Raw genomic sequence first — 17684 nt, forward strand, 5'->3', positions numbered from 1 at the left:
TTTCTATTGACTCAGAAATGCCAAATGTGATCCCAGGAGTGAGCCCCTCCTTATGGATGCCTCCCTTGCCTTGTCCTTCCTGGTGTTACCCTATGAATCTGCTCATTCCCAGGGCTCTCTGTTCCACTGATTCTACCTCCCAATTCCTCCTAATTTTCCTGCTCTGATATGGGCTGAGAAATCAGAAGACCAACTGAAGTTAGAGTTCTAAGAAGAGTTCTTATAAGAGTTCTAAGTTAGGGTGCAAGAGGCTCTGCTCTGACGAAAGTACATGAACTGGACCACTCACCATGACAGCCCAGAGAAGGGGGTAGGGGAAGGAGGTTCTTTTAGCTTTTTTTCTTCAGTGTTGTGTTCACATGAGTTTGCCAAGTAACTACCAGAAGAAGTGAGTTTTTACCCAGTAAAATGTGGGAGCTAAAGGAACCCTTAGGAACCCTTATTCTGTGCCTGTCACTCTGCTGTGTTCTTTATGTGCATTAACACATCACTCCCAAGAGTTAGCATTTTATCCATTTCACAGATGGGGACACTGAGCCTCAGGACGTTCGTGCATGACTTCCTAACATGCTTTTCAGCAAGGGCAGCAGGGAAGTAAAATTATAGACTATGCCATGCACAGTTCCAGATGTTTTACTGTGTTTTACTCACAACCCTGAGGAAGGTATCATGGCCATTCTAGAGAAAACTGAGGTTCAAGGTCAAGGTTGACCAGGCAGGGAGGTGATAGAGATGGGGTTTCAACCCCATCCATTCATCTCCAAACCACAACCTTTTCTCCATCCACCAATCTACACACCTCCCTGGAGAGGTAGAGAGGTCAGCACAAACACGTGGGATGGGCTGAGATGGAGCCAGTGTGGATTTAGCAACTACCCTCTCTGGCCTGCATGGGTGCTTGGCATTTCTGAGTAAATGAGAAACTGGAGCCACATCTTGGAAACTGAACAGTGTGTTTTTCGGTCTACCCCAGCAATTAATATCCTCCCGCAGAGTGGAGTTTCATTACTTCTATGAGTCAAGTTGTTGATAATTATCTCCAGCACTTCACCCCCAGAACTGTGACTGTATTTTTCAAATACTTGGCCTCCAAGATCATTGCTAAAGGAAAGCAAAAGCTTTTGGACCAGGCTGAGTGGCTGTGCCTCCAAAACCTGAGGTGCAGACGAAGGAGCAGAAAAAGGGCTGGGGACTAACTCCTGCTGCCATCCCAGTTGCTTCCTGGCTCTTGTCTGCGCTCAAGGAGTGTGCATGCTCTTTCTGCCCCTATTCTTCTCTGTTGCTGATGTCAAGAGTCCTTTCCACCCAAAAGAACACTTTCGTAACTCAGAATGAGACAGCAGCTGGGTTATGGTCATCCTTCCTCAGCAGGGGGTCCTCTCAAAGGCCACTGGTCCACTGCCACTCTGGGTGCCTAGCCTCAATTAAATGCCTCCCTAGAAATCCTTGCAAAACCCCTTTGGTCTCAGTTCCCTCCTTTGTAAAATGAGACAATTTGGCCCATTTGAGTTTGAGAGTGTCACAAAGTTTAGGGTCATGCTATCCCTCCTACCAACCCTCTCCCACAGACCCCAAGCAGTGACTGCTGTCTTCTTCCCCTTAGGAAGTGGCTCAAGCCCACACCTGACCTTGTCACTCTCCATCTTAAAATTCTCCATGGGGAGTCCCATCTCCAGCCCAAGCCCCTCACTGTTCCCCAAGGCCTTTCCCAGCCTGTCCCTGCCTGTCTCTCTGGTCCCACCTCCTGCCACACTCCTCACACTCCTCATTCCCCAGCTACAGAAATCATGAGCACTGTCCCTATAAAGCCACACTGCTTCTGTACCCATCTCCATTGCTGGAATCTTCATCAACATGTTAGCACCCCAGCATGGATGCATGCACACACATGTACACACATGCACACAGACACCCACCTCCTGCCTGGTCCTGTCTGAGCAGTAATTCCTGCTCATCCTTCAAGACTTAGCGAGCCTGCCCTGACTGCATTGCTTGGGGTGCAACAGGTTTCCTCACACGATATCCCAGCTGTCTAGTCACCCACCGCTCCCCAACTGGACAGTGAGTTAGTTCCTTCAAAATAGAGCTTTCGTGAGCATAAACAGAGTGTTTTCATAAGTAATTATATTTTGAAAGCTTGGCTGGCTGGCTGGATGGATGGATGGGTGGAAGAAAGGAAAGAAAGAAAAATGGAAGGAACAAAAAAAAAAAACAGAAAAAAGGAAGAGAGGGAGGGAAGGAACAAGGAAACAAGACATAACATCTTACTTTAGAAAAAAAAAATCCAAAGGGAACTAGCTCTATTATAAGAATTTATAGTGAATGAGTAAAAGTGAATGCCATCCTGAATAGAAAATGGAAAATCCAGACAATTTCTCTGGGATCTCCTTAATAAACTCATCTGCCACAAAGGCGGCCAGCAGGGGATTCCAGGGGCAACCATGTGCCTGGCCTTGAGGCAAGAGGGTGAACAAACTGACCCCATCAAAGCTGCAAACAAGGCCTCCACTCCCAGCTCCCTGCGTCCCGGCTGCTGTGCCTACGTGAGTCATGGGGGATGAATCCTCCAACCGGTCCCCTGAGTCACTGCCCTCCTAGGGAGCCATGCAGCCTAGCCCCCATGAGATGAAACAGAGAAACCCTGGCTCGTTGCCATAGGACCACGCTCTGGCTTATAACTCACAGCTGTGCCCCAGATGTGTTTTGGAATGAAAAGAGCCAATAAGAATAGATACAGGAATCAGAGGGTGTGATTTCACTAAGAACCCCCGTGTTGATAAGGGAGACGTGTTGAGAAAGGAGACGTGACACAGAGGACAGAAAAAAGGATCTGGGGGCAGAGAGAGCTGAGTTTAGATCTCAGTACTGCCAATTTTAGCAGCAAAACCATTCGTCAAGGGTTCGCTACGTGCCAAGTGCTGTGCTTTGCATCAGCTACTTCATGCTATCCAAACCACAGCTCGATGGAATAGGTGTTACTATGTCTACTGTTCAGATTATGCCCAGTGGGAATCAGGGACTTTCCCGGGATCCCACATTGAAAAAATTGGGGAGCCAGGACTCCAGCCCGGGTCTGTCTGGCTTCAAAGAGCAGTTTCCTAACACTGTATAGCACTGTATGCCCCTGGTTTCCTTGTGCATGACATGGAATTAACAATACCTGTCTTTCTAGACAGAGAAATGCCAGTAAGGCCTGCACATATCAGAAACTCAATAAGGGACAGACATTATTAACATAATTAATACTGAGAAAAACCAAGGCTCTCAGTACAGTTTTGTGACTTCCATTCTGGACCTTTCTAACCATCAGGGGTAAGGGGGCAGGGCTGAGTGGTGTGATTGACAGGTCTTTGTGAGTCAGTAAAAGCCTAAATCAGTTGAAAAACAGAAGGTAGGTTTATCTAGAGCCAGGATTGGCCAACTGTCACTGTGAGGCCAATTCTCAGCTTGCCTTCTGTTTTGGTAAATAAAGTTTTATTGGAACACAGGTTCGTGTTTCTCCCATAATGGCTGAGCTGAGTCATTGAGTCCAAGACCGTATGGTCGGAAAAGCCTAAGTGTCTGCCCTCTGGCCCTTTACAGAAGCGTCTGCCCACTCCTGCTCTAGAGCAAGTGTGTCCTGTGCGAAGTCTCCCCTTCAGTCCCTTCCCCAGGATCCCCCCACCACCCCATGGCTCCCACAGGGATGCTCAGAAGCCCCTGCCCCCTGATCCCAGGCACCAGTCCTTGACACATGTAGGGTCCCTCTTCAGAGAAAGCCTGCTAAGTGTCCCCTCCCATCTCCTGGATGACAGGAACTGAAAACTGATTTCCTAAGAAGAACTGTGGGAACATATTGTCAGGACAGTGCCTTTACCTCTTCCGGGTGGGGGAAAAGGCGGACCCCCGAGAGGGGATAGGACTTCCCTACAGACGCAGAGTCAGCACAGGCGCTCTGCCCTGCGCTCCACCTCCCCCTCCTGCCCTTCCCCTCCCCCTCCTGCCCTTCCCCTCCCCCTCCTGCCCTCCCCCTCCCCCTCCTGGCCCCTCCCCCTCCCCCTCTTGCCCTCCCCCTCCCCCTCCTGCCCCCTCCCCCTCCCACCCTCCCCCTCCCCCTCCCACCCTCCACCTCCCCCTCCTGCCCTCCACCTCTCCCTCTTGCCCTCCACCTCTCCCTCTTGCCTTCCCCTCTCAGCTCCCTGCTCCAAAGGGTGCCCCAGGCCAGGGAGCCTCATGGGACAGTCTCTACACTCCCTGTTACACCACCTGGGGTGGCTGTAAAAGCAGGCTCCTGCAGCCCCACCTGCAATACGCATACAACATACATATGTGTGCACATACACACACACACCACACACCCATGTACACACACACACACACACAGACACACCCCTAGTGGTACAGAGTCTGTTCACAATAAACTCCAAGGACAAGGTGGAAGGTGTTCTCCGTGTGCCTCTCCCTCTCTGCCACCCAGTTTCACCCACTCTGGCAGGTGGCACCATCCACTCCTGCTCCTGTGTCTTGTCCTCTTGGTTGGGGCTGCTCTGGTAGGGGGAAAGAAGGATCATGGGTTCTGGTCGCAGAGGGTGGCTGGCCCACTGATGGTCCGGTGAGCCGAGCCTCTCCCCTGAGTCAGCCTGCTCTGGGCATGCCAGGAGCACAGTCTCATTTCATCGGAGCCTCGGCTTCTCCATCTGTTAAATGAGGAAATGACCGGCTGCCAGGGACTACTGCGAGAGTCAAATGTTTGTAAAGGTGCATTGTAAACTGAAAACTCCTCTGCAAATATTAGTGGAAAGTGATTTTGTTTCTGTTTTCTGTGTTAGGATTTAGCTGCATTTTAAATCCAATGTGGAGTTGAGAATTTGGCACAAACTTCAGAAAAGGAAAGGGCATGTAGCTTTTGTGTTGCAACCAATATAAATAATGGGAAAAAAACAAACAAACTGAGAAACATCTTCTCTCTCTTTAGCTCAATAAAAATGACTTCCTGTCTCACTCCTCATCATGAGACCCTTGAATTGTCAGTAGTGGACATTATGATCCGCACCCCCCCCCCCACGAAAGATGCCCACATCCTGATTCTCAGAACCTGTGAACATAGTAGATTACATGGCAAAGGGAAATTAAGGTTGCAGATGGAATTAAGGTCCATAATCAGCCAAACTTAAAGCAGGGGCAGTAGCCTTGATTTTGCAGCTGTGTGACAAGCTCCTTAGAAGTGAAAGTGAGTCAGAGGAGATGTGACCAGGGAAGAGGGGCAGAGAGCTGCAACACTGCTGGCTTTGGCAATGAAGGAAGGAAGCCACCAGCCAAGAAACGTGGGCAACCTCTAGAAACTGGAAAAGGCAAGGAGACAGATTTCCCCCAAGGGCCTCCAGGAGGAAGGCAGCCCCGCCGACACCTCACCTGGTTTTAGCCCAGTGACGCTAAATTTTGGAATTCAAACCTATATAACTGTAAGGTAATAAATCTGGGTTGTTTTAAAGCCACAAAATTTGTAGTAATTTGTTATGGCAGCAACAGGAAATGAATAGTTTCCATGAAAGGAATGTGCAGCTGCGTTCCAGCGGAAGTGGCCTCCAAAGCTACTCATGGGCAAAGGCAAGGGCAACCCAATAGCCTTCACCAGGGTCACTTTCCCCAAGTTGTACAGTCTTGGGCTGATAAATGGCCATTTGGAGTCTGTGCATATTACCATACCCAGACTAAGAAATGTCCACCCCAGATATAGGGTGGAAATCAGCCATATTCACAAATACAGTGCAGCCCAGGCTCCAGGGTTCAAGCTCATCGAGAACTAATGGAAACAGCAACTTAAAACCTCAGGTGCCTCCTTCTGTGTGCCGCCTAGTGGATGATACTATACACTTATGCATCCTGGGTGACTGAAAATGCCTGTGGACTAAATCAATGAATGATTCTCAACTCTGTCCAGAGCTCCGGGGGTCTTTCCCTAAGCCTCACGTGGCTCCATGAGAGCAGCCCAGGAAAGACGGGGTGAACCTACCACACCCCAGAGCATCCTGACTGGACTTGCTGGTGGCCGAGACTCGGTGGAATCCTTTCAAGCACCCACACCATGTCCTGGGAGAGGTGCCAAAGCGGTCCCCTTGGAGGAAGCGGATGGAGGTGTCTGCTAGGAAAGTCTTGGAATCCAGATGCAGCTGGAACTTGCCGCTTTGGATCAGATCTGCGAAGCGCCCCAGGAGATCCTTGCCCACCAAGGCCCTCTCTGTAAGACACAGGGTAAGGCAGAGGTCACCTCATTGTTCTCTTCAAGAGCCAGGGAGAGGCAAGGGGGCAGAGCTGCTTGGAATGCCCTGGCTGAAAGAAGACATAGGCATCATCTCCTGACTCCTGTCCTTGCTGTGGCACCAACACAATCCACTTTGGTGCTGGAGATCATGTCTTCAGTCACTGAGCGAAGGTGCACTGTCCAGACCCTCAACCACTTCAACCTTTCACAAGGCACTGAACACCTCTGAGCCTCAGTTTCCCCCTCCCCCCAAAAATGGCCCAGGAATGCCTCTCTTGCAGCTGGTGAGGATGCCAGGAGAGAACGTGTGTGAAGGGAACATTCAAGGCAAGGCAAGGAGTGAGGAGGCAATGTGGCCTCCTGCCTCGGCACTCAAAACAGAGAAGTCTCCCCCTGTGGCACTCTGTTTCCTATGAAGGAAGCAGAGGAGCACTGCAGAAGGAGCTGGGTGGACCCTAGCACACAGCAGACACTCAGGCTGCAGCAGGCTCTGTAAAGCCAGCCTGGGGCCTGAAACCACAGTCACCACTGTCACTGCCTCACCAATGAAGCCAGGAATGAGCACCCCACACTTTGGCAGCTCCAAACATACCCAAATTATCTAGAATCCCTCTGGAGGAAGAAGGAAGGGGACCTCTAGTTCATAATTGGGGCGGGGGATGGTATTGTCACACAGATTATTGCCTTGAGGGACAGAAATATAGTCTCCTTCCTGGATGGGTTTTCCAGAAGTTCCTCCTCACAGAAGACAGGGAGAGCTCCAGTCAGTCCTGCCCCCTGGGGGTTTGGTCACTGAGTGGTAGAAGACACAATGGAGTTGCCTCCTGTTCTCTTGTCAGAAATACATGGATTATTTCTGCCCTACCAGAAATTTCAGAACTGAACACAGTGAATGCTTACGTAGCTACAACAAAGTCCAATCTGCTCCTCCCAGATTTTTCTACTCTCTTAATTAGTCCACATCATAACTTCCCTGTTTTAAATAGTGTAAGTGGTATGAGATGTTTCATAATTGGAAGTGGGTGAAACATAAGTTATCAGCCAATAAAGACTCCCTCACCCCACCCTGCTCTCCCTTCACACTCTCTGTACACAGAAAAACAAGAGAAGTATTAAAAGATGTTCACAAAAGCACAATCAGACTCTTTGCTATGGATATTATTTAATTTCTAGGACACTATTAACCAGAGCTCTATTGCTTTTTATACATTTTTAAGTAATTAGCTGCACCATGATCCTCACAGGAAGTCACCCTGGGCTCCACTAGCTCCATTTGACAGATGGGGAAACTGAAACTCAGAGAGGCTACATAGCTTCTCCAAAGCAGTGCTGCAGAAAAACATACCAATGTCATGCAAATCAGGAATAGAGGCCCCTGGGCTGTCCTCAAGCTGTGATCTCCATGTGACATTCACTCCTAAACGCTCCCCCGTCACACACTCCACCTGCACGGAGGAGTCATCGCAGACAGGCATGGAAACCAGGGTGCCAAAAGTCTTCACCTACGTGGAGACAGACACTGTCAGGTCAAGAACACAGAGTAGAAACCAGTTTGTTTGGGCCCATACCAGGAGTCAGAACTTGGCTCATGCTACTTCCTTCCACCCTTATCACCTTGGGGGGTGAGACAATGGTACCCCCTTTTCCCCACCCAAGGTAAAGGAGGTTCTGAGACATTAAATACCCTGCCCTGGCTGCATGGCATGCAGAGATCCAAGCAGAGGAAGAGCAGAGATGTTACTCCTGTAACATCATCTGGCTCCTGTATTTTGGCTGTGTTCCCTGGTCTCTCCTCCCATACCGAGTGCAGATGAGATGTGCCTGCTGGACATCTATGAATGGAAGGACTGCGGTTCCTCGGGGCAGGGTGGGAAAATGGAGGTTGTGAGGTCTGTTAGCCTGAGGACAGGTCCAGGCACAACACAAGCTTCATCTTTCCCTCTCACATTGCCCTCTTTCCAGCAATGTCTTAGTCGACTTGGGCTGCTACAGTGAAATGTCATGGCCTGGGTGGCCTAGACACAGTTCTGGAGGCTGGGAAGTCCTAGACCAGGGTGCTGGCAGATCTGGTGTCCGGTGAGGCCCTCTTCACAGATGGCTGTCTTCTCGTGTATCCTCACACGGTGGAAAGAGCAGGGATCTCACTGGGGTTTCTTAATAAAGGCACTAACTTCATTCATGAGGGCTCTGCCCTTGTGACTATTCACCTCCCAAAGCCCCCACCTCCCATTACCACCACTTTGGGGGATATGATTTCAACATATGAATTTCAGGGGGACACATTCAGACCATAGGAAAAGATAACATCACAAGAGAATCTATATAAAGCCCAAGGAGAAGTCAGTTGATCAAAAGCTTGGTTGTCTAGAGGATGAACAGAAGGGTCTGGAAGGAAAGTGAAGGTGTCTGTCCCCAACCCACAATTTGGAGTCAGTGTGGCCCTGGCCCTCAGCCCTCAGCATAGAGGCTTCAACCATCTTCTTTGGGATGCAGACAGTGCCCTGACAGCTGGCCCTGGATAGCCACACGGGCAAGCTTGAGAGCCAAGCTGTCATGAACCCCAACAGCCCAGTACCCAGCCCTTACTATGCACTACACCCCATGCTACACCCTTGAGAAGGTAAGTGGATGTAGGTGTTCACATAGTTGTCATTTAATAAGCACCTGCTGTGTGCCAGGTGGCAAAATTTTTTAACATATTCGAAGTTTGGCCCTGTATGAAATGCCTTAAAAATATTAGCTGGTTTAATCTCTGAAACAAATCTATGGAGTCGAGATTATCATTACTCACATTAAAGATGGAGAATTTGCCTCGGAGAAGCTAAGGAACTGCATAAGATCCCATAGCCAATAAGTGGAGAAGCAGGGATTCAAACTCCTGCTAACCCCAGAATGTTTGATGTTAATCTCTTGGCAGAGAGTAAGGAGCAAAAGCTTGGATCCGTGTTATCTCCCTCCACCTGACCCCCCATGTCACAGATGATTGATGTGAAGCTTGGCAAAGTGGGCAAAAGGCCCAGATCATTGGCACAGTCGGTGGCCCTGAGCTCAGTCCAAGCCTTCGTGGTGGGGAAGGCCAAGTGCGTACCTGGATCTGGCAGAAGCTGCGGGCCGTCAGCTCGTCCAGTATGAAGACCTGGAAAGCCTGCAGCAGGCCCGCGTAGTCAGCACTGCACATCTTGCCTGGCTGGAGCTGGAGCTGGAACTGCCCCTGGGTCTGGATGGTCTGCCACAGCTGGGGCCCTGCGGGCAAGCACCAGTGGTCAGCTGACAGAGGTGACGGACCCGTGGCATTCTTTTCTTTGGGTTTTCCTCTGCTAAAACAACCCTTCCTTTTTTAGCTTGAAGAACACAGTATCACCATTTTTCATGGTCATCTTCAGAGTCTAAATACTTCCTAACATGATGGCTTGTCCCCAAAATTATTTATCACCCTCACACCACGCTCAGTCCTGCCTCTGCCTATGAACCACAGTGCTTTACATTTTGGGGTCCTGGACATTCTCCTTGGAAATTTTTCCAAACTGTCTTGCAAACAGAGACACATTATATGGTTTCTCAGGTTAAGAATAGACACCATAGACTATCAGAATGGCATACTCTAAGGTTGTTCAGTGCACAACCTGTACAATCAATACACAGAAACCTGCATTCAACTCAAAGAGCTCAAGATCCATGTTTGATTTCAGCTTAGGCCACCCCAGAAGGGGACCCTCTATATCCCAGAGTGCTTTGCAACAAATACCATCTTTGACCCTCTGGCAGCCACCCTGAGCCTGTGACAGTCAGTCCTAGGATCTGGATTTCTCTCTCGGACACCCCTCCCATTGCACTGGGTGGACCAAATGCTACATCCTAGCTGTCTGCCCTGCCCTATCTGGCTGTGAGTAACCATGGAGCCCGGTGCTGCCACACAGCCGTGTCCATGTGCTTGTGTGTATGTCAGGTTAGTTCAGTGTGGGCAGGAGAAAGGAGCTCTGCACAGAGCACTGGGACAGGGCTGATGTTTACATAGAGCACAGGCCTCAGTGATCAGAACTGTGGCCTCACCTGGAGCAGGGCCCAGGACCCCCTGCTCTACCAGGCATTAGCCCTGGAGGTCCCTGTGGTCAGACAGAGAGGCTGGTGGGGCAGAGTGACTCCCAGAGGCCAGATAAGCAGTGCTGAGCATGCCAACACTATAGTCACCAATACGCTGTCAGAGCACCTACCTGCCAAGTATCCGTCCTTAGTCCAAGACACCCCAGGAGAGCTGGAGGGATGGCAATTCTCCCAAGGAGCAGATGGCTCCAGAGAAGGCTCAAATAAAGCCTAACTCCAGGGGACTAGGAGGCACATCTGCTCCTTCGGAAGGAAATGCTCCGCAGGGCCCTCTCTCCTCTCTCGGTGCCACCTGGCTTACCTCGAAAGTGCTGTGTTTGGTGGGGCATGAGGCACTCATGCATCCACACCCTGGTCTCAGCCCCAGCCCTGGGAGGGTTCGGGGTGCGGGACAGACTTCCCAAGGCCACTCACGCTGGCACGCCCGCGGCTGTGGTGGCGGCGACTCCCAGCGTCCACTCTCCAGGTTGCACACCAGTGGCCCTTGCGGGAACACACTCTGGTAGCCTTGGCGACACAGCAGCTGGCACTGCTGGACGGCGGCCCCCCCTGGGCCTGAGGCTGTCTCACACAGGATCGCTCCGCCAGCCACCTCTGACACGCCGAACGGCAGCGGGCACTGCGGGCCTGGGAGGAAAGCAGAGCCATGGTGGGCACGTGGGGGCTGAGCGTGCCCGCCTGTGGGTGTTCCCTTCTTAGTGGCGCCGGGCCCTCCTCCTCTCCCTTCTCCAGCTTGCCGTGCTCTCAGCTCTGCCCTGCCCTCTGCTCAGACGGCTCATCCTCTCTCAATTTGAACAGGCCGCTAAGCACAGATGCTTCTCGTGGCCTCATCTCCAGCCCAGGCACTCAAGCTCCTTCTCATCCCTTAATTGAATTACTTACCACCCAGGCTCTCCACCTCAAACCAATCATCCAAGTCTGGACACAGCAGCTGCCACCAGGCCCACTCCTGCTTCAGCGCCCCCAGCCCCAGGGGCAGCGCCCCCAGCCACACAGCCATGCCAGGCCTTCCCGCAGGGCCCGGTCTCCTCCACCCCTGCCATGGCTAACACCTCCACACCATTTCTTTACTCCCACTGCCTCTTCCCTCAGTTAGACACCCCCCATCTTCTGCCTGGACTGCTAGACAGCCTCTTTGTCAGGCCCCTGCACCTGGGCCTCATCCCCTGCCTTTCTGCTGCCCATCCCACCCAGTCCCTGCTGCTGGCAGAGAAACTGAACAGAAGCCGACGGCACAGCGGCTCTCAATTCCCCAGGGTTCCTGCTGACCTGCCCTCCTCTCTCCACTCCCATCCTGCCCTGAACACATCCCCATGCCCTTCCCTCTGCCTGCTCATCTGTCTAGAACATTCCTTTCTGACCCTCAAATGTCAGCTCAACACATTCAGTTTTCTAACACCTTCTGTGGTTCCCCTAGGCAGACTTCATCCCGCCCACTGGATCCCCAGCCCCCCTGGTATGACTTCCGCCTTATTCGTTGTTCAAAACTCTAATTGTCTGCGTATTGGTCTCCCCACTGGGCCGGGTCTGCAGAGAGAAAGAAGGCACCTTTCCTCTGCTCACCCAGGCCAAGGCACGATGCCGATCCAGCCACAGCTCAGTGAATGGGAGTTAAATAAATGGGTGAATGAGTAAATAAACCAGCAAACACATTCAGTGTGACAATTTCACATCTGATTAGAGATTTAATTATCAGACTCTTGGGCACAGCCTTGTGACCAGTATACGTCTGGCTTTTAAATCTACAATCTCTGTGTGATATTAGGGTATTCCAGGGACCTCAAAGATGAAAAATTATCTATTTTGATCTCCAGGGCTCAGTCTGGGCTTTTATTTTTTTTCGGGGAGTGGGGGACATCAACTAATTTCCTTTATTTTTTTATTTCAGAATATTATAGGGGTACAAACATTTTGGTTACATGAATTACTTTTGTACAGTTTGGGCTTCTTTTTAATAAGAATGATGGCCTCTGGCCAAGATTCTACATTGTTATTTGCAGTGGGCTTATCGAGTTGGCTCTTCCCAAGTGCCGAGACCCTCTGGGGCTGTGAGTCCTGGCTCTACCATTCACTAGTTGAGTGGCCTAGGGCAAGTTCATTAACTTCTCTGTGACTCGGTTTCCTCACTCATCAAATGAAGAGGATAGCAATAATGCCTACTTCCTAGTAGGAGTATTTATTTAAAAACTCCTTATGTGATACTTAGTATGTGCCAGAACTTTACTAATATCAACTCACTTTTTTCTTTTTTTTTAGAGACAGGGTCTCACTCTGTCACCCAGGCTGGAGTGCACTGGCACAATCATAGCTCTCAAACTCCTGGGCTCAAGTGATCCTTCTGCCCCAGCCTCCCAAAGTGCTGGGATCACAGGCTTCTATCAATTCATTTAATGCTCCCCACTACGCTATGGGGTGTGTCCCATTATCCTTATTTACAGACCCCAGTGCTGAGGCACTCAAAGGGTGGATGCCTGTGGTCAGAGAGCTAGTACGCAGCAAGCCAGGATTTGAACCTTGTCACTCTCACCCCAGAGTCCATGTCCCTCACCAGCGTGCTAGACGTACATGTGTATATGCGTAAAAAGCAAGGTGTCGGGGAATGATATGTGAGCCCCCAGATCTCAACAAACATGGTTTCCCCTCTGACCCCACAGGAAGGATCTGCACCTGTGGCCTTTCTGGGGCAGTGGGCCAGCGCGTACTCTGACTAGGCTGGGAGGGGCCTTTCCTCCCGGGGTCACCAACATCACCCGAGACATTGACACTTCTCTTGCTGGTGCCCCTGGCCTCCCCGGCAGACCTGCTTTGCTTCTCCAAGACCTTCTTCCCCTATTTCCCTGAAATGAAGTGACTCCCTGGCTGTGGTGTGAACTACCTGGCCCCCACAGCAGGGGTGGGGGCCTGAGGAGAAAGGAAGAAGCACAGAAGCAAAAATTAACCGAATACTCACAGTGGACCCAGCCCAGGGAGGGCTTGCCGAGCCCAGGATGGTGGGTCTCCCTAGACGCCCAGCCCAGTCCCACAGGCCAGTGGGGGCTGAGGGAGCAGGCAAGCACCTGCCCAGCCATCGCCCCAAGGCTAAGCCTGGGTAAATGTTAGCTCTGGAGCCTTGAAAACACGCAGCAAATTAAGGAAACCTGCACAGTTGTAAGGACAGGTGGGCAAAGTTCTTCTGGGTATATTTGTCTTTTCTCTTTCTTCGTTCAAGAAGGCCATTTGAATGACCCTCCTGAGCCTGCCTTCTGTCTTCTCCTAAAGCCCTCACAGCTGCACAACACAGGGCTTCAGTCCGCAGGACCCTGGGTTAACCCTAGATGCTCCACTTGATAGCTGTGTGACCTCGCATGTATTTATAAACCTCTCTGAGCCTCAATTTTGCCATCTGTAAAATGAGGAGATAAGAGAGCTCTATCTGTTTGCCTGTATTGTTGGAAGGCAAAAACGGGATAAGGGAAATACAAAGCACCTTTTAGCAGGTAAATCTCTGCATGCGTGAGCTATTACCATGGACTCCTGCAGGGCCAAGCCATGTAGAGCCTCCCTAAGCCCCAGAGGAGCTGCGCTCCAGACCTGGTCCTGGAGGAGACCACACCGGTCTGTGTCCTGGGTCTCAGTGCAGACCGCTCGTAGATGACCTGGAGGTTGAGTGTTGATCACGTCTGACTTAAGGCAGAGCCTTCACTTCTCTCCCCCTCTCAGAAGCACAGGGCAGGCACCTCCACTCACAGACAGCCATCAAGCACCCACTACGGGCCCTGCAGGCTCCTCCCATCTCTTCACACATGTCAACCAGAACTATCACTAGACCTAATTAAATTTCTCTGCAGTTCCAAATTATTGCTTAGAGATTGGAACATAAAAAAATAAATTAAAGCAATAACAACATTAAAAGAAAGGCAACTGTAGTAAAATCACAGTCATTCAACACAGTATGTCTCAACTCTGCCGGAACTGTCACCTCAGTTTATGATAAATATTTTGTAATGTCTCCATTTCCTGTCCTGAAATGAAATTCTCAGGTGGTCTAACCTACCTGCTCAAGTAGATTTTAAAATGACTATAATGTCCCATGACTCAAATATATTGGAGGAATATTAATAAAAGGTAAGTAATTCATAATTAAATAATAAATTTTTATATTTAATAACATAGTTTAATATCCTAACATATATTCATATGATGTATATTTCAATATTTTATACCCACACACATTTTTAAACTAGAAATGAAAATAAAGAGGTCAACACAGATTCCTGAAGTACCCAGTAGGGATGGACCATCACACCGAGACCCACAATCAGGAGCTTCTTCCCATTTGGGGACAGAGAGCAAGACCCAGAGCCCCTCAGCAGGCCAGTACCGAGTTTCCTGAGGTGCCAGCTCTGGAGAGTCCCTGGCCATGCTCCTTCTGACTTCAGCCCCTGGTCTGGGCATTTTTAGGAAGCAGATGTAAATTTCAATATTACGGGAGCCAACTAGATCCTTCCCGCACTTCCTGTCTCTCCTGCAACCCCCACTGTCCCTGCTTCCTTGGAACCCCACCCAGTCTGGGAAAAGGAAGAGATGTGCTAGCCCCATGGTCCCTCCAGGGGGTCACGACTTACTCTCGCAGGCAGGCTGGCTCCCAGCCACACGGGTCCCGGGCACCTCCTCTCCACCAGCCATGACACACCAGCAGCTGCCCTGGGCCGGGTCACATTGCACTGGGGAGAAGCCCCCGTCCTTTGCCCTGCAGGCTGGGATGAAGCCCAGACCGACTCTCCTGGAGAGGACTCCACTCTTGAGCACGTCACAGAGGTCTGGGCCTTGACACAGAGACAAGCCATTTGGACACACAGCTCCTGCTCCCTGTTCCAGTGCAACTGTCCTCCCAGCCACTCACTGCCACCCACGGCCAACCCGCCTGCAGGGCCTTCCGGTGTCTGGAGCAACCTCCCCACTGGGGTTCTGGGCTACAGCGGGGCAAAGACAGTGCATGCTCAGCTCTGTGCTCTCTCCCCCTCCACTGCCAGGGGTCCGAAAGGGATGAGCAGGTACAGTTCAGTGAGATAAGGGTGACAGCAGTGCCATTTAGGAGCCATGGGGAGGCCCTAAAGCACTGAGCCCAGCAATGGAAGAGACAAGCTAGGGGAGGCTTTCTGGAGGGACTGACACATGGTCCAAGCAGGGATCAGCCAGGTAGGGGGTGAGGAGGGGATGGATGGATGCAACGCAGGTGGCAGAGCCAGAATGTATGAAGGCCCCAGGTGGAAGGACCATCCACCTTCTTCCAAAGTCTGACCAGAATGTATCATACAACCAGATGGTGCAGCATGAACAATGAAGAAGAAGGGGGAGCCAAAGCAGCCACACAGCAGCCAATGCATGGGAGGGAGCCATGCCAGGGAGCTTGAGTGGGGCCCCAAGGATGATGGGAGTGCCCATGGTTTTTAGACAGAGGTGGGGGGACAGCACCTGGGCTTCACTGTGGGAACCAGATTACAGGGCCAGGCTGCAAGCCCAGGGCCAGGCAGGGCCTGTGTGCATCAGCCACATAGCTGGTAAACCCACGAAAGCACCAGTGCCCCTTTGATGGGACCCAGGCTGGTTTGAGCTTCTTAGTCACAAAAACAACCTGCACCCTGCACATTTGCTTCAACCAGGAACCCACTGAGCTGGGGGAATATTGCCCCATTTCATAGATGAGAAAACCGAGGTGCAGTGAAGTCAGGGACTGGGCCTCCACAGCTGTGGAAGCGGCAGAGCTGGGACCCGAAGCCAGCTCTCGGCAATCCACACCCAGTGCTCCCAGGAGGGGGAGGGGACCGCTCACACTGGGCAGTGTCGTTTGAGCCAGGCGGCATCCCTTCTCCTGATGCGGGGTCCACACACCACGTGCCAGCCTCCGACGCCTGCAGCCCGGCAAACTCTCCTGTCTGAGACAAAGCCGAGGTTATGTCAGGCACTGCAGGCAAGAGACTTTTGCAACCAACCTGCACTGGTGGGTATATAGCAAAAATGTCCCACTTAAAACAACTGGTGATGGCTTTTCCAAGTAGAAGGAGGAGGGGGTGGGGGGCACTCTCCTGTTCCCCCCTTTTCCATGTGTTTTCTAAATTAATAGTTACAACTACCCCATGAAGCAAGGACCACAGTTTTCCCACTCAAGGGTGGGGGAAACTGAGGCTCACTCAGGGAGGGGAGGTTGAGGAATAGCACCCCCAGCTGGTAAGGGCCCAAACCCAGCAGCCCTCAAAACCCAGCTGCTCTTCTGAACCAGCCCCACCAATCCCACAGGCGATTTCAATGAGCAGCCCTAAGAGAAGGTGCGAAGTGTCCGTAACAGGGACAAAAGAATATGGACCCGGGCAGCTCCCCAAGCCCTGTGTCTGGCCAGGACTCAGGGGACAGAACCCCATCAGCATCAGCCCTCCCTCCCTGGCCTGTTTTGGGTCACTTCAACTCTCTGGGCCTCATTTTCCCATGTTCCTTCCAGGAACACGGTGGCAGGAAATGTCCTCCCTCCTCATCACGCGCACAAGCAGACGGGTGGAGAAAAGCAGCAGCTGCCGAGCTCAGCAGCAGTCGCTGTCTCCTGCAGGATCTGTTGCCACTTGCTCATTTGATAATCCGCTGTGACAACAATCATGACATCCGACATGGACAGAGCATGTAATCGTGAGGCTCCCCTGTGACAATCACTCCCAGCCCGGCGTGGCATTCAGTCCATGCAGTGCCCTGGAGGTAGGGATGTCACTGCCTTAGAGAGACCCAATTAAGCTACAGAGGTAAGGTTCAAACCCAAGCGAAGGCTTGAGAAAATTTTATGGAATAAAGTCTTAAAATTGAGATTGTTCTAACTATTGGCTTTTCCTGGGGGTCTGGGCAGTGAGAGTCGTGGGTACTCTTGACCGGCGCCAGGGTCCCCACAGCAGTGGGCAGAGAACCGCAGCATCACAGCGCCTCTGCGCCCCGCTCTGGAATCGCTTTTCCTGCTGCAGAAGTCCTGGCTTCTTCATCTCTTCTCCCTGGGCAAGCACCAGTGCCCAGGGAAATGGAAAAGAGTTGTATGCCAGCAGTGGTGCCTGCCAGCCAAGATAAAAAGACTAAATAACATTGGGTAATTTCCCCACAAAACTACTGGTAACTGGATCCAGGTTCATAATACCCAACAATAGCAATAAAGAGACTTTTGCTCGTACTTTACAGTTTCACGAACTTCTACTTTGCTGATTTCATCTGATTGCCATAAAGTCCCCAGGAGCTGAGCAGAGCAGGCAGTGGTGTTCCTGTCATCCCTATTTTAGAGACTTCATCACTTGGCAACTACGTGGTTAAAATTTGGGACCTAAATTCTTTCTCT

General features: G+C 51.2%; 1 protein-coding gene across 1 annotated transcript in view; it reads right to left on the reverse strand.

The window, feature by feature from the left end:
• The window catches only part of TG (thyroglobulin), a 240320-nt gene that overhangs the window by 193102 nt on the left and 29534 nt on the right, over positions 1-17684 (reverse strand). The window contains exons 15-20 of the mRNA XM_076005003.1: positions 16155-16257; positions 14947-15147; positions 10757-10969; positions 9330-9484; positions 7587-7743; positions 5993-6217 (exon numbers count right to left, since the gene is read on the reverse strand). Of these exons, the coding sequence (XP_075861118.1) occupies positions 5993-6217; positions 7587-7743; positions 9330-9484; positions 10757-10969; positions 14947-15147; positions 16155-16257 (1054 nt within the window). The remainder of the gene's footprint in view (positions 1-5992; positions 6218-7586; positions 7744-9329; positions 9485-10756; positions 10970-14946; positions 15148-16154; positions 16258-17684) is intronic.

The sequence above is a fragment of the Microcebus murinus genome, chromosome 7 (assembly GCF_040939455.1).
Source record: "Microcebus murinus isolate Inina chromosome 7, M.murinus_Inina_mat1.0, whole genome shotgun sequence".
Classification (NCBI taxonomy): Eukaryota; Metazoa; Chordata; class Mammalia; order Primates; family Cheirogaleidae; genus Microcebus; species Microcebus murinus.